The 26,729-nt window shown below is 42.8% G+C and overlaps 1 protein-coding gene across 3 annotated transcripts in view; it reads right to left on the bottom strand.

The window, feature by feature from the left end:
- Nucleotides 1-26,729, bottom strand: part of ADGRF5 (adhesion G protein-coupled receptor F5) — a 107,880-nt gene that overhangs the window by 8,296 nt on the left and 72,855 nt on the right. For 2 of the 3 annotated variants that reach the window (XM_020912300.2, XM_020912299.2), the window contains exons 5-17: nucleotides 25,982-26,158; nucleotides 25,744-25,850; nucleotides 23,196-23,254; nucleotides 21,787-21,932; nucleotides 18,590-18,811; nucleotides 17,361-17,564; nucleotides 13,102-13,272; nucleotides 11,846-11,965; nucleotides 11,485-11,694; nucleotides 8,302-8,514; nucleotides 6,088-6,240; nucleotides 3,919-4,127; nucleotides 2,933-3,112 (exon numbers count right to left, since the gene is read on the bottom strand). In XM_020912300.2, coding sequence (XP_020767959.2) covers nucleotides 2,933-3,112; nucleotides 3,919-4,127; nucleotides 6,088-6,240; nucleotides 8,302-8,514; nucleotides 11,485-11,694; nucleotides 11,846-11,965; nucleotides 13,102-13,272; nucleotides 17,361-17,564; nucleotides 18,590-18,811; nucleotides 21,787-21,932; nucleotides 23,196-23,254; nucleotides 25,744-25,850; nucleotides 25,982-26,158 — 2,171 coding nt within the window. The remainder of the gene's footprint in view (nucleotides 1-2,932; nucleotides 3,113-3,918; nucleotides 4,128-6,087; nucleotides 6,241-8,301; nucleotides 8,515-11,484; nucleotides 11,695-11,845; nucleotides 11,966-13,101; nucleotides 13,273-17,360; nucleotides 17,565-18,589; nucleotides 18,812-21,786; nucleotides 21,933-23,195; nucleotides 23,255-25,743; nucleotides 25,851-25,981; nucleotides 26,159-26,729) is intronic. The other variant, XM_020912302.2, reaches the window with a different exon arrangement.

Raw genomic sequence — 26,729 nt, 5'->3', positions numbered from 1 at the left:
GTTGCCATTTCCTCCTGCAGACGGTCTTTCCGACCCAGGGATGGAATCCAAGTCTTCGGTGTCTCCTGCATTGGCAGGTGGATTCTTTACCACTGAGCCACCGGGGAAGCTCTAAGTGGGTACAGAGAAGAAGAAAAGAGAAGGGGCAAGTGCAGCATCATAGGCTGTGGGGGACAAAGATCCACCTTCTCATGGGGAGAAAGCAGAGGATGGATCCCCCCCCAACTTCAAGACTTTGTGAAATGTTTAGAAGTCTTGACAGTGAGAGCCACCCCTACAACTCACTAAGGTCAACTCAGCAGGCTGGCAGAGATATTTATTAATTGTTTTATGTTTTATTTTATTTTAAATCTCAAGCCTGTAAAGGCTTTTGGGTGGGTGGTATTTCACCAGCAAGGGTGAGGGAGTCTCGGAAGACCCTCTTAAATGCTGAGCACCAAATAAGAGTGTTGTTAAAGGCACCTTTCTTCTTTGCTCAACAGTTTGATTCCCTCTCCCATAAACTTGGAATTATCATTTGCGGCTTATCTCCATGGAGAGAAGTGGCTTCTCTCCGCCCTTCTTTGCCTTGTTTTGTTCTCTGAAATGATAAGTTCTGGAGTTAGTTGAACAGTGGCCTCCAAAATGACTTGTCCTAATTCTCAAACTCTGTGAATGTGACCTGATTTGGAGAAAGGGTCTTTGTAGATGTTATTAAGGATCTTGAGAGACAAATCACCCTGGATTATCTGGTCAGGCCCTAAATCCAGTGACAAGTATCCTTAAAAGAGACAGATGAGGAGGAGATAAATGGAGAAAATGAGTCATATGAGGACAAAGTCAGAGGTTGGAATGAGGCAGCACAAGTCAGAGAATGCCTGGATCTACTAGAAGGTGGAAAGTGAATGTGTTAGTCTTTTAGTCTTGCCTGACTCTGTACAGCCCCATGGACTGTAGCCTGCCAGGCTCCTCTGTCCATGGGATTCTCCAGACAAGAATACTGGAGTGGGTAGTCATTCCCTTCTCCAGGGATCTTCCTGACCCAGGGACTGGACCTGGGTCTCCTGCATTGGCAGGCTGATTTTTCTTCCATTTGAGCCACCAGGGAAACCTGCTAGAAGCTAAAGAGGTCACCGATCAAAGATTCTTCCCTCGAGCCTTCAGAGGAAACGTGGTCCCCAGACACCTTGATTTCAGACTTCTAGCCTCAAGGAGTGTGAGAGAAGAAGTTTCCTCATTGTTAGCCACCTAGTTTATGGCAATTTGTTAGAACAGCCCTCGGAGATCTGTATAAGCTCCTTGGACTCTTATAACCCAAGCTGCTTGCTGGTTGCCTCTGATTGGGTTTGTCGAGTGAGAAACACCAGCAGGAGGTGAGATGATGAGAGAAGAAAGAAGCCAAGATCTATTTTTCCTGCATCCTCATTTCTACTCTCAGCAAATCTTTGGTATAGTTATGTCCTTCTGATGCTCAGCGATCCCTCCTCCAAGGTTATGGATGCACTATTTCCTCTCCTTTTCCTGTTAATCCTCAAGGTAGTAAAGCTTTCTAAATGCTTCTGGTTTCTGGTTGCCTCACACTTTAAAAAAAATTCCTACTTTTACCTCGGTAAGTATCCCTTTGCTAAAGTATTTTCATTTGAACTCTTGTGAGTGAATTCTCTTTCCTCTTAGAACACTGATTGCTGGACAAAAAGGAACCTTCTTACACTGTTGGTGGGAATGTAGATTGATATAGCCAGAATGGAAAATAGTATGAAGGTTCCTTCAAACACTAAAAATAGAACTATCATATGATCCAGCATTTCCACTCCTGGACATATACCCAGACAAAACCATCATTCAAAAAGATACATACACCTCAGTGTTAATTGCAGCACTATTTACAATAGCCAAGACATGGAAGCAACCTAAATGTCCATCAACAGAGGAATGGATAAAGAACATGTGGTGCATATATACAATGGAATATTACTCAGCCATGAAAAGGAATGGAGTTGTGTCATTTGAAGAGATGTGGATGGATCTAGAGACTGTCACACAGAGTGAAGAAAGTCAGAAAGAGAAACAAATATTGTACATTGATGCATATATGTGGAATCCAGAAAAATTGTGTAGATAATCTTATTTTCAAAGCAGAAAGAGAGACACAGATGTAGAGAACAAACATATGGCTACCAAGGGGTCAACGGGGAGTGGGATGGATTGGGAGATTGAGACTAACGTACATACACTATTGCATAGAAAATAGATGGCTCATTAGAACCTACGCACAGCCCAGGGAGCTCTACCAGCACTCTGCAGTAACAGAAGGGGGAAAAGTGAAAGCGAAAGTCGCTCAGTCCTGTCCGACTCTTTGTGACCCCATGGACTTCTCCAGGCCAGAATACGGGAGTGGGCAGCCTTTCCCTTCTCCAGGGGATCTTCCCAGCCCAGGGATTGAACCAGGTCTCCCGCAATGCAGGTGGATTCTTTCCCAGCTGAGCCACAAGGGAAGCCCCAACTGAAGTGGGAAGGAAATCCAAAAAAGAGGGGATATATATATATTCATATGGCTGATTCACTCTTCTGTACAGCAGAAATGAACACAACATTGTAAAGCAACTATACTCCAATAAAAAAAAATAAAGAACACTGATTGCTTCAACGGTTATGTTTAGTGAGAAATTGTTGAGAATCTCACCTCGTACATATTCTGTAAACCTTTCATTCCTAGTTTTCTTAGAAAGCAGATAAGAATTCATTCTCTTTTAATGAAGAAACTAATAAGATTCTTTAAAGAAATCATCTTAAGATCCCAAGATATACACACACATGCTAAAAGCCAGGGCTGGCAAGGCACTGCTTAGGAAAAGAGAGAAGAATTTGCAGTGGAGAGATTATGTTTCTTGACCGCAAGGGCTGAGGGATGAAGAGATGAGACCCCAGACTCCTGTAAGATGAGCAAACTCACCGTCATCATTTCTGAATTCACTTGGGTTGGAACTGTTGAGAACAGGTCCAGGATGTTAATAATAGCTCCCAGGGTCCCAGAAAATGAGCCAGCTTCAAGTTTCACCTGCTTTGTGCTAATGGAAAGATTCCCTAGGTAGGACGGGAGCTTCTCATCCTGGGTGGGGCTCTTAACCAAAGCCTAGGAACAAAAAAGCCAACACAATCAGACAAGACACACACACACAAAATTGCAACTCATTTATTGTAACTCATGGAATTTTAGGACTCCTGAATTCTCAGTGATGTAGGTGTGAGAGGTGAAAGTATTTATTTTGATGAAATGAAACATATTTCCTTACCACATGGTAGTCACTTCTACTCTAGGTAAAAGAGGTCAGCTAGCCCCTTCTAGGACTATAGATGACTTGTAAGGATAAAGGAACTCTCAGACCTGTAAAAGCATAAAGCCCAATATTTTTTTTCCTATTGATGAACCTTACTTTTTAAAAAATTAATTTATTTTTTTCAGCTGAGCTGGGTCTTCATTGCAGTGTGGGATCTTAGTTCCCCCGACCAGGGTTCAAACCCGTGTCCTCTGCATTGGAAGGAGGATTCTTAACCACTGAACCACCAGGGAAGTCCATGAATCTTACTTTTTATTTTGGCTTCTTTGTGAAAAGATTAGAACTTTTAGCTTGATGTAAAAATTCTTCAAAGGAGAGCAGTTAAAGGGGATGGCTTCACCAACATGACTTTCATCATTGAGCTAGTGGAAACCAAGGTGAAGGTCCACAGCTGGTCTTAGGGCAGAACACACTCTGCTGCCTCTCTATTTCAAGCAAAATATCAAGCATTTCTAGGGTTGCATCTTCTTCGGAAATGAATAAGTGTAGCTTTGAGAGCAACACAAAGCAGCTCAAAGTCCACTTTCCTAGGTGCTGAGAAATAGGTTCAGCTGAACACAGCTCCCCACTGAGAGCTCAGAGTCAAGGGTTTAAGGATCACCTTGGCTAGCTGGAGCAGAGCGTTGATTGGGGCAGAGATGCAGTCATTTCTCTTGATCTGCCACCGGGAGCCCACGCATCTGTAAGTTATGATCCCTCCAACAGGACTCTCATGGCTTCTGGTAATGTTCGAGAACCGGCAAAGCTTCTGGATGACTTTCCCAGGCTCCCCAACACCTAGGATAGGATCCTGGCAAGTGATGCTCTCCCCTGCATTGGAAACGTGGACATAAAAGGTACAGTTGAAAAGAGGAGAAAAGATAGCTGAAACAGGACCAGGCTTAGGTGGCATTTTGGTATTTGAACTCATCTTCTTTTTTACTTTCAGTGGCCTTTTCCAAGTTTCCACACAGATCTGATTCTAATTTGCACTGGCTTTTCTCTAGGCCTCATTCCCCTCTCTGATCTCTAGTAATTTTCTCTCTGCTGCCTGTAAAATCTAAGCCATGAAAATAACAAGAGTTTAATGTGTACTCATCCAGAGAAAAGATATGCAGGTGACCATAGGTGTTAGGGATGCATGGGATCTTCATGCATGGGATTCTCAACTCTGATGCCTAAGAATCACCAGAGGAGCCTCGGAAATACCAATGTCTGGAAATACCAAGTAGATCAGAACCTCTCAGGCTGAAATTCAGGCTTTAACAATTTTTAAAGTATCCTTGTGATTCCTGGGTGCAGCCAAGGATAAGAGGCACCATCTTAATCTAAAGCTATAATTAGCAGTAGGAATTCTAGGCACCTATGACCTGAATATTCTAGACAATATTTATAAGCATTTATTCCTTCTGGTTTCCCTTAAGATGACTTCCCTTTTCCTCTACCTAAGACCAGACTTCATTGGAAAATGGCATTTTTTGCAGAATCTCCATCTCCAGAGAAGTTGGACTCTCTGATGAGCAGAACCACCTCCCCCACTATCTTTTAGCATTTGTTGAGTTCTCAGCCACTGTAGAAAAATCTTAAAATGCCTAAGTAATTTTCTATTAGGAAAAGGCTGAGGAATCAGACTTTGCAAGAAGAACAAAGAGGAGAACAACGGTAAGTGAATAAACCATGATGGCACCTGGGCTAAGATGGGAGGACAGAGGAGAAGTGACCTTGGCTGCCCTCTGGAAAAGGTGTGCTTTAGGGGGGGGGGGGGTCAAGGGACGGTGACTCAGAGACACAGGGAGCTCTTAATTGCTTCCTACTTTGGTGTCTGGGTCTCAGATACCAAGACCTGTAAGAAGGACCAAAAATCCCTCAATAAACTCAAACAGGCTTGGTAACAGGGCCATAGATCCTTCAGACATTATGGGGTCTTGTATAGAGATGATTTCTGGGGCAAGGGGATTGCTTATGATGTAGGCCCAGGAGTATCTTTTACCTTGAAAAATAGTATATGAGGTGGTATTGGCTCAGCGATGGCAAAGGATGGGAAAGACAGTTTCTGATTCTTTTTATATATATTTGAATTTTTTATTATTTTTAAGATACTTTGACATGGGACATTTTTAAAAGTCTTCAATTTGTTACAGCATTGATTCTGTCTTGATTTTGGATTTTTGACCCCAAGGCATGTGGGATCCTAGCTCCCCAGCCAGGGATGGAACCTATACCCCCTGCATTGGAAGGTGAAGTCTTAACCATTGGACTGCCAGGGAAGTCCCTCTGATTCTTTTTATGTAGCTCTGGGAAACAGTGCTTGTGGGGGCATATAGTAGACTAGATATTTGAACTTTGCTGAAAGTCTATAATTTTGCTGAAAGTTCAAAGTGGCCTCAGCCCCACACGAACACTGTCCACTCTTAACTGGTGAGGACAGGGCTTCAACTCCCAGAATCAATGGGTGTATGGCTTTATCTGCCAAGATGTCTTAATCAATTTCTTCCCACCTAATTGCTACCAGAGTTAATCAGGTAGCCTCTTCTAGCCACCCACAACCATCTTTAGTTCAGAACTTACCACATTATATGTGATGACATTTTAAAATCACATGTATCTCTCTCCTAGATGTGAGGCCAAGAAACATAGCTTATTTCTTTTTAATCCTCCATGCTTAGCTCAAGGCTTGCCACATGAAAGTGATTGACACACATTTATTGATGGATGAATGAGGAAGTGAATCAATAAATGAATCTCTGCTCATGACCTTAACATGATTTTAAAATGTTCAAAGTGCTCTCACCAGGAACCAGGTGAAGCTTCATAGACGGGCTCTGGACTGAATTATTAGCGGCATTGGTAAAGTGACAAAACACATCCACATTTTCTGGACAGGAAACTGAGTCTGCCATGAAATGGTGTTTGTAGCACACTTGCTTTTCATTAACTTCTTTTACTAAAATAAAATCAAAGAACGAAGTTACAACATAAGTATTCAAAGCATGGATTTTGTTAAAATCATCCAACGTGGATAAACTTGTTCAAACTCTTTCCAAGATTATGTGCCACATCCATCTTTTATATGGTTCTCAAAATGCCACTAGCCTAGAAGTAACCAAACCCACACTGGCATGCATACTGGCCAAAACCTTACCTCCACCATTCATGGCTCCAAGTCTATGCCCACCCAGTTTCGGACAATCAGAATGCTTTCTCAGCATCCTTCTATCTACTGAAATACCATCATGCTCTGTGCCTTTATCCTATCATTGGTTCAGAGGTCACCAAAGGAGAAGAGGGTGTCAGAGGACGAGATGGTTGGCTGGACAGCATCATCGATGCAATGAATATGAACTTGGGCAGATTCTAGGAGATGGTGAGGGACAGGGAGGCCTGGCATGCTGCAGCATATGGGGTCACAAAGAATTGGACATGACTGGGCGGCTGAACAACAACAACAACTCCTACCAGACCCTGAGATTTTAGCAAGTAGATACCTAGTCACATTTGTCTTTGCATCTCCTAGTGCCTAGCTCAGTCTTTGGCACGCAGAAAATACTGAAGGCATGCGTGTTTGCCACAGAATGTTGAAATGCTAAAATATTTCAGTACCCAGATTGATTTCATATCCCCCTGCCATGCATCCTTCTCTACATTGTCTATTCTTTATGGGATTCCCCACTTTTCTGAACTTCCATTATCCTTTTGATGTGTTAATACTCATTTTTGGGTATTCAATATTCTACATATTGCCTTTTATGACATATGCTCTTCTAGATATTAATCTACATGCCCCACTTCTTTGATCTACTTTTCATTGCCTCCTACGGTATTCTGTATTAAGCAGGAGGTCCCCAAGAACCATTTTTGAAAGTATGAATGACCTCCTAAATCCCTGATGGTGATGGTGATGTCAGTGAGTTAAGATTTGGGGTTGTGAAGTCATATTTGGTTGACCTTTATTTGAATGAATCCTGAGGAATCTGGGTGGAAGGTACATTCTACCAGACAGGACTTGAATTTTTTTTTTTTTGGTCAGGTACCATTGAGTGCTACCAATGGACCCTCTTAAGTTAATTATTCCTCAGCTTGGAGTTCCCAAACCTGGGCAGGAGAGTCATAATTCTCAGGGGAAATTTTTGCCCTTTATCAGCAATGAGGCCAAGTTCTTAACTCTGGCAGGTGAATTTTGTTATTTTCCTAGATTCTTCTTCTTTTACCAAGCACGTCATCATCTGAGGACCCTGACGTTGTGCTGTTGGGTGGGGTGCCTTAGCTACCCCCTTGGGATCAAGGCCTTCTCTCTCATATACTTCAGAGCTTTCAAATTCAAGATTCTGGGTTTCTGATTTTGGCAAACACCTTCCGGGCATCCCAGAATTAGCAAAAACATTTCCTCTAATTCTTCTTGATTGTTTCTGTTACTCTTTTGGCTGCTCATTTGTGCATTTACAGGATTCTTGTGGTACTTTGATTATATGCTAACTCCTGGCATAGAGGGAAGGATGATCAGAATATCTGGTCTACTATATGGAACATGTAGAAGGCTCGTGACAGTAACTTAATATGGTCTTCAACAACCATCACTAAAAACAATGGGTTCCACTCTCACAGACTCTCAAGATTTTGTCACAACCACTTGCTCAGATGGTAAAGAATCTGCCTAAAATGCAGGAGACCCAGGTTCTATCCCTGCGTCAGGAAGATCTCCTGGAGAAGGGACTGGGTACCCACTCCTGTATTCTTGCCTGGAGAATTATATGGACAGAGGAGCCTGGTGGGCTACTGTCCATGGGGTCTCAAAGAGTCAGACATGACTGATCCATTACCACTTTCACTTTTCAATGAGCCACTGGCCACATGGCAAAATAGAAGGCAGTAAAGCATCATGGAATTCCTCTGTTATATTCTGTCTGATGGAATCCTTACGTCTCTTTATCCTTATTTTAAGAGTAAATTTGTAGACTCAATGTATATGGAATTGTATGCCCTAACAATTCAGCAGTGGGCATCTTACCAGCAGGAAAGGACGAGGAACCCACTTGAAAAATGACCTTGTAGTCTGCATCTTCCTCAATGCAGCATCTGATGTGATGGGAGCTTCGGCATGGTACTGCAGCTTCCACAGGATCAACCATGATGTTGGACTCTAGAGGCAGCGGGTACACGGTGACATCTTTGGCCACGACCCTGTACAAATTCTTGTATCGAAATACGCAGTGATAGGTTCCTGAGTGGAAGGAAGCCAAGATGAGATGGAACAAAAGTCATCGCTCCAGAAAGGCATTAGCTGAACCTCAACAACATCATGCTGAGTGACAGAAGCCAGGCACAAAAGGCCACATATCGTGTGATCCCAGTTCTATGAAACATCTACAGCAGGCAAATATAGAGGAACAGAAAATAGAGTAGTGGTTCCCTAGGGCTGGGGGTTTGGGAAAAATGAGGTGGCTTGTAAAGCATATGGAATTTCTCTTGGCGGGGGTGAGGGGGAGGGATGAAAATGTTCTCAAATCGACTACGGTAAAGTTTGCACAACTCCAGTATACTAAAAGCCACTGAACTGTATCCTTTGAAAGAATCAATTCTGCGTAATCAATAGTGACCACGTGCGTGATCAATCCAGAATCAATAGTGCATGAATTTTATCTAATAAAGCCGTTGCAAAATCAAAAAATAAAGCAAAAACAGGAAGGCATTGGCTGAGAAAGTTAAGAAGAGGATTGGGTTTTCTTGTCAAGCTGGGACAAGCGCACAGCGACCCTTCCCAGGCCCTAGAAGAGAAAACGCTCCATCAAGTCCTCTCCTGGGCTCTCTATGCATTTGAACCCATCCTCATGGAAATATTCACTTACTTTTGAATACAATGTGGTGGCTTATCCAGAGTCAAACAGCCTGTTGGAGTGGGATCAAGTTTCAAATCAGGTTCCCAAGATCTCCTCCAAGGGCTCTTTCTTTAACCAGGAGGGAAAAAATGAGAATTTTGGTCTGTGCTGGGCTGGGGAGTTCTTGAAGAAAGTTGTCAATGAGATGGAGCCGGAGCCATGGGGTCTTGTGACACCCATCTTAAGGGAGTAGATGCCTCCAGTTCTGGCACATCATGGTGCCACTAAGAAGTGCAGAGGGAAGGAGGAAGGAGGGAGAGGTGGATTGTGAACTCTTGGGAGAGCTTGACCTGTGGACTCTGGGATTAGATGTCTGATGCATATCTAGAAAAGTCTGAAGATGGGAATGGACTGACTCAACTTTGCATGAGTGAAAAGAGAAGGCTGCAGCAGGAGTGGCCTGCACACCCAGTGCTTGGTGAAGCAGAGTGGACTGTGGACAGGGCTTGGGTTGACCTTCATGAAAGCCACCTTCTCCACCGGACTTCACACCAGAGCCCATCAGAGGATGAGCCGCCGCTGGGTCAGCTGCCGTGGGGACAGCCTCAAGTTTATAACAGCATCTACAGTTTAGGACCTTTCAATGTTGCTGCCATTCCTTCTCTTTGCCCTAACTTTGGGGGAGTCAGAGCAGCTGCTGGGCAGGGGAAGAACAAGTAGAAAAAGAAATGCTTTCCAGTTTCTCCAGAGAGAAAATGCCTTCCAATTCCCATTGGGAGGGAGGGAAACTTTACATGGAATAGAAAAGTGTAGTCAATTTTGATGAGAACAGATGATTTTTAGAACCTGAGTGGGACTGTTTAATTGTTCAATATAACTAGGATAGCTCTGGCTCCTCCTAAGTTATTGTCTGATAGTCAGAAAGGGTTATTGGGCAGAGCAAGTATGAGCTCAGCTTAGGAGAAAAATATTCCCATTCCTGATGGTATCCGCCAAGTCCAGCCAGAAAAGAAGCAGTTATTTCTACAGTGCCGCCTAGGCTTTCCTCATAGGAAAAAATCAAGATGACCTGGAACTTGCAGGATCTGGACTGATCAAGCCTGTAATTCATGAAAAGCTTTAGAACAAAGTAGTTAATAATTGGCCTCTGGGGGTGGTTCAGTATTTAATTCTCCACGTTTAGTTCAATCCCTGGTCAGGGAACTAAGATCCCACAAGCGCGGCCAAAAAAAAATCCAAAACTGTTGGCCTCGAGCCAGATAGTCACCTTTTCACTTTGGCTCTGCCAGATGCAAAACCTCAGGCGTTTTCTTACCCTTACTGGGCCCCAGTGTCCTCATCTGTGAAATGGAGATGATAATGACACTCCCCTCTAGGTTTATTGTTTCAAATTAATTCATGTACTTAAGTACTTAGCACAGTGTCTATCACACAGCAGAAGCTCAAGAAGTGTCAGTTATATTGAAGGGATCCTATCATATTGCTTTTTCTTTCAAAAATTTGCATTTTCTCTCAACTTAAACAGTACCTAGGGATAAGTAGAAAATAAAAATGTTTTTCTTTCCTCTTTTGGAACCAGGCATATAAAACCTTTAGGAAGAATTTTTATACCTCAGTTTGGTGAAACAAGAGCCTGGTAAAAATACTTTAAAAAACAATCCTCTTAGGAGTTTGGAATTACATGCATACCACTAATGCATAAAATAGATGAATAACAAGGACCTACTGTATAGCACAGGAAACTATACTCAATATATTAATAATGGGAATCTAAAAAAGAACATATATATGTGTGTATATATATATATATATAACTGAATCACTTCATGTAAGAAACTGAATCACATACATATATAAAAATAGAATTGCTTTATATATAAAACTGAATCACATATATAGGTGATTATATGTGATTACATGGGAATTATATTTATCACATATACATGATATCTTCACATATGTGTGTGTGTGTGTGTGTGTGTGTATATAAACATATAAAACTGAATCAGTTTGCCATACACTTGAAACTAAACACAACATTGTAAATTAACTATCGTTAAATTAAAACAAAAAATCTTTTTAATGGCAAAGCACGGGCTCTAGAATCAAAGAGACCAGTTTTAATTCTTGCTCTAAAACTTAAGTTGTAGAAACTTAGGCATATTTATTATCCTCTCTGAACCTCACTTTCCACATCTGTAAAATGGGACTAGTGACATCTTCCCCCAAAGGGCTGTTGTATTGAGTGATGACATGACATGTAGAGTGGCTTGCACAGGCATGGCTCGAGCCAGGCCCTCCATGGATGGTAATGATTCCAGTGTATTTCTAGGGGTCCCAGAACCAGGGTCCAGGGTATCTGGGCTTTCACTCACCATTCCACTCCCTGGTTGAGGTCTTGACTGTCAGCACCGACTCTGCTCTGTCAGGGTACCTCCTCGTGGTATAAAACCTTTTGTATATTTTAGTTCCAGCAGAAGTGTTCCAGTACATCTCATCATAGTTACTCATATCGCTGATGCACTTTATAAAAAAGCTTTGTCCCTCAGAAACAGAAATTAGGTCCGGGGTTATGTTTAGCTTGGCTAAAAGAATGCAAACAAAACAGACAAAAGAAAACCAACAACAAGTATAATGTTTAGTCTTTCTGGTGACGTCCACATAGAATGAAATTTCACATGGAGACAGAAAGCATGAGCGGTCCTGACTCTACTGGGGTCAACGCGGCACTGGTACCTTGCTGCTCCGGGGCTTTACTTGTTTCTAGGCTGTTCTTGGTGGTGCTCTGAACTGTACTCATTTCCATCAGAAGCCTTTGGGATTCGCGCACGTCCCCTTTGTGGCTGGAATTATCTCCTAATGATCAGCAGGGCAGAAGGTTGCAAACTTAGAGTGTTGCCTTAACCCAAACTCCCCTCCAACCTCTTCCAGGCACCTCAAGGGAGACTCAACGGCCCAGTTCCTATGACCGTATCATTTTCTACTCTTTCAAAATAACTTTTAAAAATACCATCGTGTATCTTAATTTCTCTCTTTTGTATCTCTTATCCATAAAAATGTGAGCTCCTTAAGAGCAGGACCCGCTCATGGGTGTCTTTGTTCACATCCCCAGCATCAGCACTGGGCCCAGTACCCAGTCGGTGCTTACCAAGCAGATGAGTGGTTTCTGGAATGACTTGTGAAGCAGAGGGATCACAGCGTTTACACTGCCCAAATAATTATATCTGGGCTGAGAAGTAGGGGCACCCAAATTGTTCAGAAGTGGGGACTGATGATTCATCTAAATTGTTTTTGTATGATGGGTGCAAAAACATGTTTGCCTGCCCAATTTTTGCAGAGAATGCAGCAGAAAGTTTTAAGTGTCTGACATGGGGTGAAGTTAGAATGCTTTAAGATATAAGCAGTAGAAATGATACTTTTAAGAGTCCTAGAATTAATTGAAACATTTTAAAAAAAAACAGAAACACTTGTTACAGCTGTAAGATAACCATGAAATACCAGACTCCTAGAGCTTTCTGCTGCATTCTCTCTGAAAAAGATGAAAGAGGAGAGAAAAGGGGGGATGAAGGATGGTGGGGAGTGAGCCAAGCTATTGAAATTCAAGGGAGGGAGAATGGGATTATGGGAGAAAAAGTAGGAGATTAGGGGCATTATCCTTGTGAAGTGAAAGTCACTCAGTCGACTCTTAGTCCATGGGATTCCTTTCTTATTCAGTGACTAACCTGAGTGTGAAACCTACTTCAGCTTTTTGCCTTCTCAGGACAACGTAGGCGGTTCCTTCCCTGCAACCACCTCTTCCTACTCTGACCCTTCCTTGTAAGGAATTCATGTGAATTTAAACAGCAGAGATGAAAATCGCATTGTGTGATTTACCCCAACCACCCTCTCATTACCAGGAAGGTCCAGCTTCACTGCTCGTGGATGCTCCCAGTTCATTGGCAGCCCCTGATTTGAGGGGGCAAGCCCCCAAATACTAGTGAAAGAGTCCTTACCCACAGAGATGAAGGTCACTTCTATGTCCTTTCTGCCTCTGGCTCCGTGGGCACTGATGAACTCACACGTGTAGACCACTGTCGTTCCAGACGACCTCCTTGGACACTGAGTCTCATTGGCCATGAGGGTGTATCTGCTGCAGCCACTGTCTGTGTCTATTTCAGCGTTTCCTGCAGCAACATAAGAGGTTCTTTACTGTCACAGTTATCTGACTCTCTGATTTGGTAGCAAAGAAGCCAAATCGGGGGCTTCCTGGTGGCTCAGTGGTAAAGAGTCTGCCTGCCAAAACAGGAGACATGGGTTTGATCCCTGATCTTGGAAGATCCCACATGAAGCTTTCGCACCGCAACTAGAGAGTAATCCCCTCTTGCCACAGCTAGGGAAAAGCCCGAGCAGCAATGAAGACCGCACACAGCCAAAAATAAATAAATAGAGTTATTAAAAAAAACAAGAAGCCAAATAAGCTAAAATGACTCCTTATTTACATCCAGTTTTCTCTTTGGAGAGGCAGGATGGTATAATGGTCAGTCCTGCCACTTCAAGATCCAGGTGGCCTGGCTGCAGTTTCCAAACTGTATTATTATTATTTTTTTGTATTTTTTTTTTTAACGTGGACCATTGTTTTCATTTTTTAAAAAGTCTTTATTGAACCAGTTACAACATTGCTTCTGTTCTTTATGCTTTGGTTTTTTGGGTGCAAGGCACTTGGGATTTTGGCTCTCTGATCAGAGCTCGAACCCACACTCCCTGTGTTGGAAGACAAAGTCTAAACCCCTGGACCACCAGGGAAGTCCCCAACACTCTACTACCTACCAGCAGGGTGTTGTTGGCAAAGGCACTAAGCCACACTCTACCTCAGTTTCTCCAGATGTAAGATGGGGATATATAACAGCTATGACCGAGGATTGTAGTCAGGTAAAAGGAGTTAATGTGTAAACACTTAGGACAGTGCCTGGCTGGGGCCAGCCCCTAACCAAGACCGTGATGGTTGCTGGGGTGTGAAAAACTAAAAAAGAGAAGTCATGTCCTTGGATATGATTTCAATTGGAAGGGGAAAAGATGCTAGATTATTTTGACTATTTTTATTATTAAAAGGAGGAAGAAACAGGACTCGGGCCTCTGATACTCACCTCGCTTGAGATCTGTTTTCGTAACTGATTCCTTCCTATTAGTCATTTGTTTTAGTGGAAGCTTTACCTTCACGTTTTCTTTGGTTACCAGCAGTTCACCCTTCAGAAAGCTGCTCCTCTCTGTCTTCCTTTCCGTTCCCAAGACGCTTTCCCTCCCACGCCATCTCACTTCCTGCCTGTGTCTCTATGATGCCCTCTTGGCCACCTTTTTCTACTTCTGTTCCTTCACGCTCTCCCTTCCATCCTTGCCTTCTGCCATGTACTCTGAAGACATTCCTCAAACACTGACAATCTTCCAAAAGTTAAAGAAAAGAAAAAGACCCTTCTGATGAACTCTAACATAAATGCATCTTCTTCGGCCTTAGCTGGAGGATCAATGATATTAAAATATTCTGATTAAAAAGGAACCAACTTTTCTCCCCAGCCCCCAAAATGGTGATTCAGAACACCAAACTGATTTCCCACCTTGGGTATATTATTAATACCTCCTGGTTCTTAGGTACAAATGTCCTTTCATCTCCAAGGCTCATACATCCACTTGTTTTTGGAAAACCTACTTCCTCCACTTCTCCAGGACCTCTCACTCCATCCCTCTCCCTTGACTGCAGAACAATGGAAGGTACTGAATGCAGACTGTAAGTTGGCGCTCTGTTTTCCAGGATAAAGGTGGTAGGCAGTTACAGGTTTGTTCTCAAGATTAAATAACATCCAATGGAGAATTCCCAGGACATTGAGGATAAGGGAAGACATGGTTTTCAAAGCTATCATCATTATCAGGAAGCAGTTATTGTGGCAGATTCAATATATTCAAGTCTGCTTTAAATGTTGACATTTATTATCTCTTTTCTCTTCTCTCAAAAGTCTCACAAAATGGGTACCACTGTCTCTATTTAAAAGATGAAAATCTGGGAGCTCCTTAGCAATCTATTGGTTAGGATTTAGCACTTTCACTGTCCCTGCTGAGTTCAATCTCTAAGATTCCACAAGCACTGAAATACCCAAATACCCCAGAAAGCCCAACCTGTTTGAAAAAGACCACCCTCATCTTCTTAAAGTTAGAAATTCTGACACTATGGATTACTTCCTTTTCATCTTATCCCTTGCCAGAAGTGCTTTGAAAATCCAGTGCAACCATTTCTGAGATGAGGCGATGCGTTCAGTTCCAACACATTGGGGTGAATTATTTAACTAGATTGCTTTCTCCTGATCTAGAAAAACGGCTGCTAAGAGAACTTGTGGAATTTGGAGAAAGATGGCCCCAGCGAAGGGAGGGCAAGGGAGAAGGAAAGGGGACAGGTGTTGAGAGAGCAGAGGTTAAATTCATCAGAGAACCGGCTGTGTGGTCCCCGGCGGCCAGCTGGTGGCAGGAAATCCATTGTTCTGTTGTTGGTTGAGCCTGCCCGGGGGCGTTAGGAATGTCTGTAGCAGAGATGGCCACAGAGAGGTCTCTGAGCATCTGTACTGGAGTCTTCCTGGTTCCTTTGCCAGAGGGCCAGGCTTTTCACCACTCACAGTTGAAAGCGTCTAAGTCAGCACCACGGGAACTGTGCAAGGTCTTTCTCCCATCTGGCAGTTCCTTCAGGATGTCTACACCTCCTCTTCCTTAAGAATCAGGGAAGTGGCTAAATGGACCATATGTCAACTTGTTCAACAGTTACCAGATGCCTTTCCCATTCTGCAGAGTACTTTAAGGTGGAAACAAATGTGCTTTGCAAACTAGATGTGCTCAGAAAACATTACATTTCAATTGATCCTTATTTTATTTATGATTTAATATTGTCTGACAGGAAACGGTTTATAAAAGTTCCACCACACTGATGGATTTCATGGCTAAAGCTACAGTTGCTTTAATGATTTTTTTTTTTTTTTACTTGAAAGATGAGCACATAATACTGTCATTTCTTAAGAAAAGAATTGCCTACGTGAGGTTTCTAGGCAGAGAACAGTCTTCTGTTTCACAGTACAATTTCTGCCGGATCAGCTCATGCCAAGTCTGACTCACCAGGCATGTGTGATATAGTTTGGCCAAGACAAAGACTATGAAGCAAGGTGAATGATTTTCTTTTTCTATTGTGATATCCTTGGATAAGTCATTGAATTTGAACCTCAATTTACTTATTTGAAAATGGAAGGCAAAAAAAAAAATGCCTGATTTAAACTTGTGGTCAAATTTAAATGTGATTAAAGTGATAACAATATATGCATACTTATAACTGGTTCATATTGTACAGAAGAAATCAATACAACATTGTAAAGCAACTATCCTCCAATTAAAATAAATAAACATTTTTTCAAGTGATAACATGTTTTTTAAAAATTGGTTAATCATAAATTATTACACAAAAAAGGGCACTATTGCTGTTTTAATTTCTTCTAATATTATTATTCATCAGTATAACATAAAAGGTGGGGAATTTCAAGCGTGATCTCAGATAACCAACAGGATCAGAAATTGACATTGGTTGAGAGACAAACAGGTTGATAGAGAAAGATATAGAACCAAAGACAAAGAGTCAGATAATGAGTGGGAAGGACAGACACCAGGAGGAGAGACTCAGGAATTCGACTTCAAAGCAAATCCCATGACCTCATCTTTGTCTTTTTGTTGAAGAGGGAAAGGAAAGGGAAGTGGGGACAAGATTTTCTGCAGGGAAGATGCCATAAACCTATGTCATCCCATCACTCCTTCTTGAATCTTCTCTGCTAGAATCTTGTTTACAACCCAGGCATGACACTTATGGACTTCCCCAACGGCTCAGCAGGTAAAGAATCCACTCGCTATCCAAGGAGCCACAGGAGACTCGGGTTCAATCCCTGGACTGGGAAGATCCCTTAGAGGAGAAGATGGCAACCTACTCCAGCATTCCTGCTGGGCTACAGTGCATGGGGTCACAAGGAGTTGGCAATGACTGAACACAGAACACACATGACACTTACGTGTACGTATCTTGGGAATTTTGTTCTAGCATGGCTTAGCTGGAGCTGGCATCAAACCTAGTACTTTTTCCACAGTCTGAGGTCTAGAAAAAATCAGCTACCCACACTTGCTCTTTTACCCACAGCATCTCCATTTTTACTTGGCCCAAAGGCAAGAAACCTATTTGTCAAAGGGTTCTTAACAGGCTCACCTGGAATGCTTATACTCCCTTCCTGCTTCCATTCAATTTGACTCCAATTCACATTCACCTCACTGCAGCAGCTCAAAGACACAGGGTTGTTGTCACACATCACCTCCGTGGCTTCACTTGCCAGTATCTGAATGGGTATAACTTCCACTTTTCTTCTGGATGCATATTCAAAAATATCTAATGTCAGTTTGCAAATGTATTCACCTGTAGCGAATACACAAAAAGACATGGATGATTACTATTACATATGTCTAGTTCCCTAGAAGAATGATGGCCTCATCTCATGTGTCATGGTGGTACTTCATGAAAAACCATTTTCAAAAGCATGTGAGACTTGGTGTAAGCAACCCCAAAGGAATATTCAGGAGGTATAGAAGGTTTAGGGAGATATTTCTGATGCCACAAGGTGAGGAGCAGAGAGATGTTCTAAGGAAAAAGCAGAAATCTGAGTCCTTGCTGGTAAGAAAAAAAGTGTGGGGATGCTTCAGAGGTACAAAGGGAAGATGGGACAACCTTGGAGAATTAGAAAATCATGGATCATTTTGGCATCTTATTTAACTCTGTGGCAAAGTCAGAGTCAGCAAACACCTGATAGAATCCATGTGTCTGCAGTCCAGTCTCTCATTCAGAGAAAATGGGATGCCTCTGTTGACATCTGGATTGCAGTGATGCTATTAAATTTTGGAATGTCAGGTGTAAGAGTTATGCTTCTGTGGTTGCTGGGGAGGAACAGGTGGGAGGGATTACACAGAGAAGAAGAAAACTTGGTGAGAGCAGTGATGAATATGTTCACTATCTTGATTATGGTGATTGTTGCACAGGTGTACACACATGTCAAAACTTATTAAACTATAGGTGCACAATTATACATGTAAGTTATAATTTAAATGATAAATGTAAGCACATTAAGTTTACATATGTACAGTTTATTCTATGTCAATTCTACCTCAACACAGCTCTTCTCACATTTTTAAAAAATGTTAAAAAAAAAAAAGGAAACCTGCTTTTTGTCTTAGGTTCCAGCTCATAAGCTTCGGTAAATGTGGAAAATCATATTTGTCTCCCCAGGCTAAATTTGCTTGGCTCGTTCACCATGGGATTAATTTTCAGTTGTGAAAATTTGAGCTTCTTTTTGAAGAGGAAAAGGCTGTCTACACACACTACCATGGTTTGATTCTTTCTTAGCCCTTCATTCCTTTCCTTGCCCCAGTTTCTGGATGGCAACCCACCAGTGTAATCCTGAGTGATGTTGTGGATAATAAGGCGGGACACAGAGGTCATGTTGTTGAGCACAGAGGTGTAGATGGAGACTTCAGTGCTGTTCTGGATGTCGAGGTCCGTTTCCACGTGCATCCAGGACACGTTGGTGGAAAAAACTTCATTCTCACACATCAGGGTTACTGTATCTCCTTCAAAGATGATTTCTGGTGTGATGGAGAATTTCGTTTCATCTGGAAACCCAAACAAAAGCTATTAGGATCCCAAAGCAAATGAATGGAATTAATGCTACTCCCAATGCTACCACCACTGGTCTTCTCAAGATGTCTCTGTGGCGATGAATGATGCAATGGGTTCCCCGCACTCCTTCCCTGGACAGCTGGGACCTGAGGGCCCCAGAGTGACCGAGCCAGCTATTAGGGACACGGTTTCTAGCTTGGGATCTTTGCACACTTGACAGCTGTCAATGATGCTAATGGGGATCCCGAATCTATTTTCAGTGTTTCAAATAGTCTGTCGCAGATACAAAGAACAGACAACTTGGCAACTTGTGGTTGCCAAGCGGAAGGAGAATAGGGGAGGGATGGATTGGGAGGTTGGGATTAGCAGATACAAACTATCATGTATAGGTTGGATAAACAGCAAGGTTTTATCATATAGCACAGGGAACTATGTTCAAAATGCTTTGACAAACCACAGAAAAGAAGGATATGACAAAGAAAGTACAAATATAAATATAGATAACTGAACCACTTTGCTGTACAGTGGAAATTAACACAACATTGTAAATCAACTATACTTCAATAAAATTTATAAAATAAAAATGCAAGAAAAATTTCTAATAGTCTGGTAGAAAATTGCATGTTTGCTATGAAAAAGTCACACTAACTAACTAACTTAAACATCAAGTTTCTTTGCCCCTGATTTGAGAAATATCAACTGTTTGTTACTGATAATTGATACCTCATGCTGACTGAAAGCTCTGTCTTGTGCCTTTGATAAATTAAAAGTGGGAAAACCAATTAATTTTTTACAATAATGCGTGCTTGGGAAATAAAACATTTTTTAAAGACCTAACACCTATGGGCCTATAAAAGTGGCAGCTTATAGACACACAGATCTGAATTTGAATTCCGGTTCTGAGCCAGGCATAGCTGTGTGGTGCTGGGGAGCTTGCTGAGTATCTCTGAACCTTGGCTTCCTTGTCTGGAAGACAGGATGAGTGAGAGCTAACTTGGGAGGTGACTTGGAGGGATAGTAGCTATTCTTACTGGTTTCACAGTAAACTTCTCAAGAGACGTGGCATTAAGTCATCTCACACACAGAAATGAGAACACGGTACTCGTAATTTTAAGACTTTTATGGCTCTCCTTTGCTTATATAACATTCAGGTTTTCCCTCTAAGCTGAGCTGTTATTCATGAATTCCATGTATTGAGAAAATCTAAGGAGCTGAGAAAGAAGGGTCTGGGAGGCTCTTTTGGATGGTTCTTTATGCTCAGGCCACATCCTGTTCTTACTGTAAAGTCAAAGTGAAAGTCAGTCAGTCGTGTCTGACTCTTTGCGACCACATGGACTATACAGTCCATGGAATTCTCCAGGCCAAAATACTGGAGTGGGTAGCCTTTCCCTTCTTCAGGGGATCTTCCCAACCCAGGGATCAAACCCAGGTCTCCCGCATTGCAGGCAGATTCTTAACCAGCTGAGCCACAAGGGAAGCCAGTTCGTACTGTGAACATGGGCCTGAAATACCATGGAATTAACTTGGGGTGCTATGATGTTCAAAATATCCAGGTATCTAAATGTCTCTTGCCTGGTTTTTCAGGCTCCTGAATAAAATAAGATTTCAGAAAATCACATTCAACTATCCAGAAGCAAAGCCACCTGTGAATATTTCATGTGGTGACCTGAGGCATGCAAAATGATGTTACTTACCATGTGGCCTTGAGCAAGTCATTTACCCTAAGGGTGATTTGCTCTCACAATTTGCCCCACCCTCTCCTTCCCAAATGATAGGATGTCTAAAAATATTAGCAGTGATTGTAAAGAGATAGAGCATGGATCCATTGTAAGGATGGTCTAACTCCTGAGAAGAGGTGCTTTTCCTTCCAGCTGTGAAGTCGTGAACCATGGGCCTGAGTTACGCACAACAGCTGCCAGTCATCGCTTGCTCATCACATCTCTGCTCAGTTGGCTCCCCTTGCTTTCCCCCAGGCCACAATAGATGCAGCCACCTAATTACACAACAGAGCCCAACTCTATATCCCATTTGGAAAATGAGGGAGAGCATCTAAAACGCCAGGACTCTTACCACTGCTATATGTGATCCAAAGCAGTGGTTCTCAAATCTCCCCTGCATCAGAATCACCTGGAGGGCTTGCCAAAATACAGATTGGCCCAGCTTGGTCTGGGGCGACCCCCAGAATTTGCTTTTCTAACAAGTTTCCAGATGGTGCGGATGCTACTGGAGGGGTCACAAGCTGAGAACTACTGCTCTGAAGTAGCAATGCGCCCCTGGTCAATATCAGGGCATCTCATGAATACCCCCCTCTCCACCATCACAATGTTAGTTCTACTACTGGGGAGGTTTGGGGTCTGTCAACCCTGAATTTTCATTGGAAGGACTGATGCTAAAGCTGAAGCTCCGATACTTTGGCCACCTGATGCAAAAAGTCAACTCATTGGAAAAGATCTTGATGATGGGAAAGATTGAGGGCAGAAGGAGAAGCGGGAGACGGAGGATGTGATGGTTGGATGGTATCGCTGACTCAATGGACATGTGTTTGAGCAAACTCCGGGAGACGGCGAAGGATGGGAAAGCCTGGTGGGCTATAGTCCATGGGGTCACAAAGAGTCAGACACAACTGAGTGACTGAACAGCAACTACCATCACAATGTTAGTTCTCCTTTTTGAATGTTTTGAGTCTGTCAATTAAAAAAAAAAAATCAGTAAACCCAGATGGCTCTGTGGCCCCTCCTTGTAAAATCTCTCCCTCCTGGGACCCTCCACATCCACCGCCACCCAAAGGAGGTGCCAAAGTGGCCGATGGTGGGGAGAAGGCACAAAATGTGTATGCCAAGAACTGGAAAGTTTCTCTCCACAGAGGAAGTCATCATGCGACTTCTCAGGTTTATGCATCATGATAAATACTGTTACCATATCTAAGTAGAAGGTACATATAGGAAGAATGCAGCAATAGTCTACTTACTGCTGTAAGTAACCTGAAAGGAATTGCTCTCCATCTTGTAGGTCTGATTGAGGTTCTGTGTGACTTTCTCATTCGCTTTATACATTAACGCAGGTGATGCTGTTGTTGTTGTTGAGATTTCATACATCACAACCACACTTCCAGGCCTGGATGGAGACCATTCAGTTCAGTAAAAGCAGTAAGTGACCTGGAAGAATCTAGATCCTTATGGTTTGTTTGCATAAGAAAGCAAAATGGCAGGAAGAGCCTGGGGACCTTTTTCTTTAAGGGTTCACTTGAAATCCACTTATTTCTAAGCTCTTGTTGAAAGCCTGAGGCAGGGTTCAAACACTCAAATGTCTGCAGACAGTTAACATAAATGGCCAGGATAGCCAGATGGGGTGGAGTGAACTGAATCCCACAAGTGGTCAAAGGGTATTAACTACAAGGTGGAGACTGTTGCCACATAGCCAGACTGACCCAGGGTTACCAGCTATGCTGAATATCCAGTGAAGTCAAAATCCTCAATGTTTCTGGAAACATTCTTAATTTTGTAACTGGCAAGTGGCTTTTTGAAACTCTGGGCAAACATACTCAGGGCTGTCAGGGCACCTAATTCCACGGGGAGGTATTACATGGTATTGTACAACACTATAGCCATAGCTAACTGGCTAATTTTCTAAAGTAAAGGCATATTTGGGACTTTCCTGGTGTCCAGTGGCTAAGACTCTTTGCTCCCAATGCAGGGGGCCTGGGTTTGATCCCTGGTCAGGGAACTAGATCCCACATGCTGCAACTAAAGTTTTCATGTGCCACAACGAAGACCCAGCACAGCCAAATAAATAAATGTTAAAAAAAAATGATAAAATAAGGGCACCACTGCATGACATTATTTCACTTTTGTATTTCTGACCCTCTAGATGCCACATCTTTGTTTGCAAAATTCATGCATGCATAGAATGAACACAGATCTTTTTCTCACCTTCCCTCTAGATAGGTACATCTCTAAGGAGTAAACTACTGTTCTCAGTATTTCCTTCCCCTTCAAGCCCTGGCAATCTGGCATTGTCTTCACCTCTATCAAACTGTTCCCACTGGGCATCCCAGATGGGGCTCCTCTAGCAGGCTTTTGCTTTTTCACTAACACTTTGGTATCAGCCATTGGATGTGTGCGTGTGTGTGCTAAGTCGCTTCAGTCGTTTCCAACTCTTTGAGACCCTGTAGATGGTAGCCTGCCAGGCTCCTTTGTCCAAGGGATGCTCCAGGTGAGAATACTGGAGTGGGTTGCCATGCCCTCCTCCAGAGGATTTTCGCACTGAGGGATCAAACCCATGTCCCCTGCGGCTCCTGCCTTGCAAGCGGATTCTTTACCAGTGAGCCACCAGGGAAGCCCGCCATTGGATAAAATTACCCAATTAGAGCATTCTTACCTGAACCCTGTCACCGCCACCAATTTGAAGCCTGGTAAAATACTGTAACCTTTCCAGAACTGGAAAATAAAGCAAGACAAGTACCATTAATCAAGGTCCACTGACAGATATGTCAAATGATTTGAAACAGAGTAAAAAGTGTGTATTTCTTATCATGTGTGCATGCTCAGTCACATCTGATGTGTCCAGGCAAGCATACTGGAGTGGGTTGCTATGCCCTCCTTCAGGAGATCTTCCCAACCCAGGGACTGAACATGCGTCTCCTGTGTCTAATGCATTGAAGGTGGATTTTTTTACCCACCGATCCATCAGGGAAGCCCGTATTTCTTATCACCTTGGGTAAAATGCTCTCTGTATATTTTGTTAAGTGGCTGAATAAGTGCTAGCTTTTCAGATCTTTGGAGAAGTAATTCCTATTTACCTGGGTCATTCTGGGTTCTCCAGGAAGCAAACATCAGAGTAAATGTGCAAAAAATTGACTTAGGGAGGCTTCCCTGGAGGCTCAGTGCAGGAGACATGGATTCAATCCCTGGTCTGGGAAGATCCCACATGCCTCAGGGAAACCAAGCCCGAGACCCACAACTACTGAGCTCACATGCTGCAACTACTGAAGCCATTTGCCCTAGAGTCTGTGCTCTGCAACAGGGAAGCCACTGCAATTAGGAGCCCACGCATCACAGGGAAGAGCAGCCCCACTCACTGAAATAGAGAGAGCTCATGCAGCAATGAAAACCCGGCACAGCCATAAAAAAATTTAATTAAAATGACTTAGGGAAATGCCTAGAGGAAAACAATGAGGAGGCATCAGGGAAGGTGGACAGAGCCATCAGACCCGAGTGAAACTGAACAGGAGAGGAGGTTAGATGAAATCATCTAGACTGAGCCTAGAAGTACAGTATAGCCTCCAAAGGAGTCTGGCGTGTGTCAGACAGACCTGCCCTGCTCACTCACTAGTAGTGGGCAGCAGTTGGGATCCACAGTCAATTAACACTTCCTGCAGTTGGAAATCTACGAGGTGTCTTCCTGTGACCAATACACTGCCTGATTCCTCACTAAACATATCACAGCTTTGGTTGAGCCAATGTGGTTTTTACTGATGTTTTTAACTCCACTTTGTTTCCCTGAATTCCAGCTCCGCAGGAGATTCAATTTGAGTCAAGTTACATTTACAGGGTAGATTGAACCTGCAAAGTGCTGTTTTAGGGAGCTGGATGGGCAGGATCAAACAATTAATATGTTAGTGTCTTTTTTTCTCAAAAGTATACAATGTTGTGTGATATGTGTAGTGTGACTTGTGTGCAGGAGGAGGATTCTCATGCTGTGCAGAATTATTACATGCCTGATATGCAAATAAGATACCCAAGAACTCTCCTGTATCAGCGTTGCATGATGGCACCAATAAAAAATATTAACCCCTACTTGACTGGGGTAAGCGGGAGGTTGCTCCTGGTTTGAGGCAGGTGGTTGGCTGCCTGGAGAGTTAAGGGGAGACATTACATCAGTCTACCTATAGCAATTTGTACCATGCCAGTTGAGATGCTCTATTCCAAATGAATTGATTCAACCAAAGTCTTTAGGTTTAGATGAATTAGTCCAATGTAAAGCACTTAGAATAGTGTCTGGCACACATTTTACACTGAGGGAATACACTTTATCTTTACATGAGCAGATTTTCATATGCATACATAGTTTTTCATATTCTTTTCTATTATGGTTGATCACAGGACACTGAATATAGTTCCCTATGCTACCCAGTGGGACCTTGTTTGTCATCCATTCTATGTATAATCATTTATGTCTGCTGACCCCAAACTCCCAATCCTTTCCTCCACTTGCCCTTGATAGCCAGTCTGTGCTCTGGATCTGTGAGTCTGTTTCTGGTATGTGGAGTCTGAAGTGTGACACAGATGAACCTATCTACACGAGTAAATTTAAATCTGCCTTAAATGTGAATGCTTAAGGACCTCTAGTATCGAGTGGTGTAGAATCCTCTATGTCAGACTTAACTGGTCTGCACAAAAGATGTTAGGGGTTTCATCAGTGTGGTGTGTAAAGATGAATAGAAATGCACCATCTGATACTTCTAGACCAAGGTTTTGGAACTTTGAACAGGTTTTAGTGAGTTAATGCCACCAAGTTTTATCTGAATCAATTCTATTCTGGGAAGAATTTCCACTTATATGTCAAGATGATGTCAAAGATGGTAGATCAAGATGATGTCAAGGTCAAGATGGTGTAAAAATGGTCAAGATGATGCCAAAAATCAAGATGAAGCCAAAGAGGTCAAGATGATGTCAAAGGTTAAGATAATGTCATGGGTCAGGATAATGTCATGGGTCAAGATGATATCAGGTCAAGATGTCAAAACATCCTCTGAACACAGTATGATTTGAGCAGTTCTTAAATCATCATCCCAGAGGTATAGAAATAATTTCAATATAAGCTTCATGAATTCCGACAGATTCAAGCGAACAACCCACAGTAAATGCAATAGATTTAGCTCAGCTCAGAGTTTGTTGGTGAAGAGACTCCTGGGACCACAACCCACCGCTGTTTCCAGGTCAGTCTTGTAGGACTTATAGAGGGCAGAGGAAGAGTTCCTGAGGTCTTCTTGAAAGCCCACATTGAGTCTGACCGACATTCTCAGGATAATATCTGTGGAGAACACAGGGTCATATTTTTAAAATCCCATGTTAGCATGAGTACACACAGGAGAGAGAAACATTTTCTTGAGTTGATATCAAATTGGCACTCAACAAACAAGCTTTCAATGAGCAGTTACTTACCTCCCCGGAGCTGGCAAAATGGTCCCTTGGGTGGCAGTCCCTTAAGGCAACTGCAGTGATGCCCTGCAGAGGAACCATCATGTCCCTGACAAGTGAGATTGTGGAGGCAACTTTCCTGAGGCCACTCATAGCCTGTCTCACAGGAGCACCAGATTTCATTTCCAGTAGGTCTGCAGACTGTCATCAACCAGAACAGTGAGGAGAGAAAAGATGTAATTTATAGATTACAAGTACTTAGGCTTGTAGGAAATCCTAATTCCACTCTATATTGCCCTTCTGGGAAGTTCAGTGACCCTGCATGAGGTTCTCGTAATTCCCATACATATCACCTTTTGTGAGGCAGAGACATCTAAGAGAGGGCGATGCCCACTATCCCAGCCACTGCCTACAATGATAAGATGGTAAACAGATTCTCAGACTTTGAGTATATGGCAGCCAACCTCTAAGATGGCCCCAGTCATCCCTGCTTCTGGGTACCCACACCCTTTAATAGATTCCTGCTGGCTCAACGGTAAAGAATCCGCCTGCCAATGCAGGAGACACAGTTTCAACCCCTGAGTTGGGAAGATCCCCTGGAGAAGGAAATGGTTACCCACTCTAGTATTCTTGACTGACAAATTCTATGGATAGAGGAGCCTGGGGAGCTGTAGTCCATGGGGTTGCAAAACAGTTGGACATGACTCAGTGGTCAAATGGCAACAATAGCTCATATTATACTAGGATTGTTCTGGTAACCAATAGAATACAG

This window comes from Odocoileus virginianus, chromosome 27 (genome assembly GCF_023699985.2).
Source record: "Odocoileus virginianus isolate 20LAN1187 ecotype Illinois chromosome 27, Ovbor_1.2, whole genome shotgun sequence".
Classification (NCBI taxonomy): Eukaryota; Metazoa; Chordata; class Mammalia; order Artiodactyla; family Cervidae; genus Odocoileus; species Odocoileus virginianus.
This window is presented reverse-complemented; position numbering and strand designations above follow the sequence as displayed.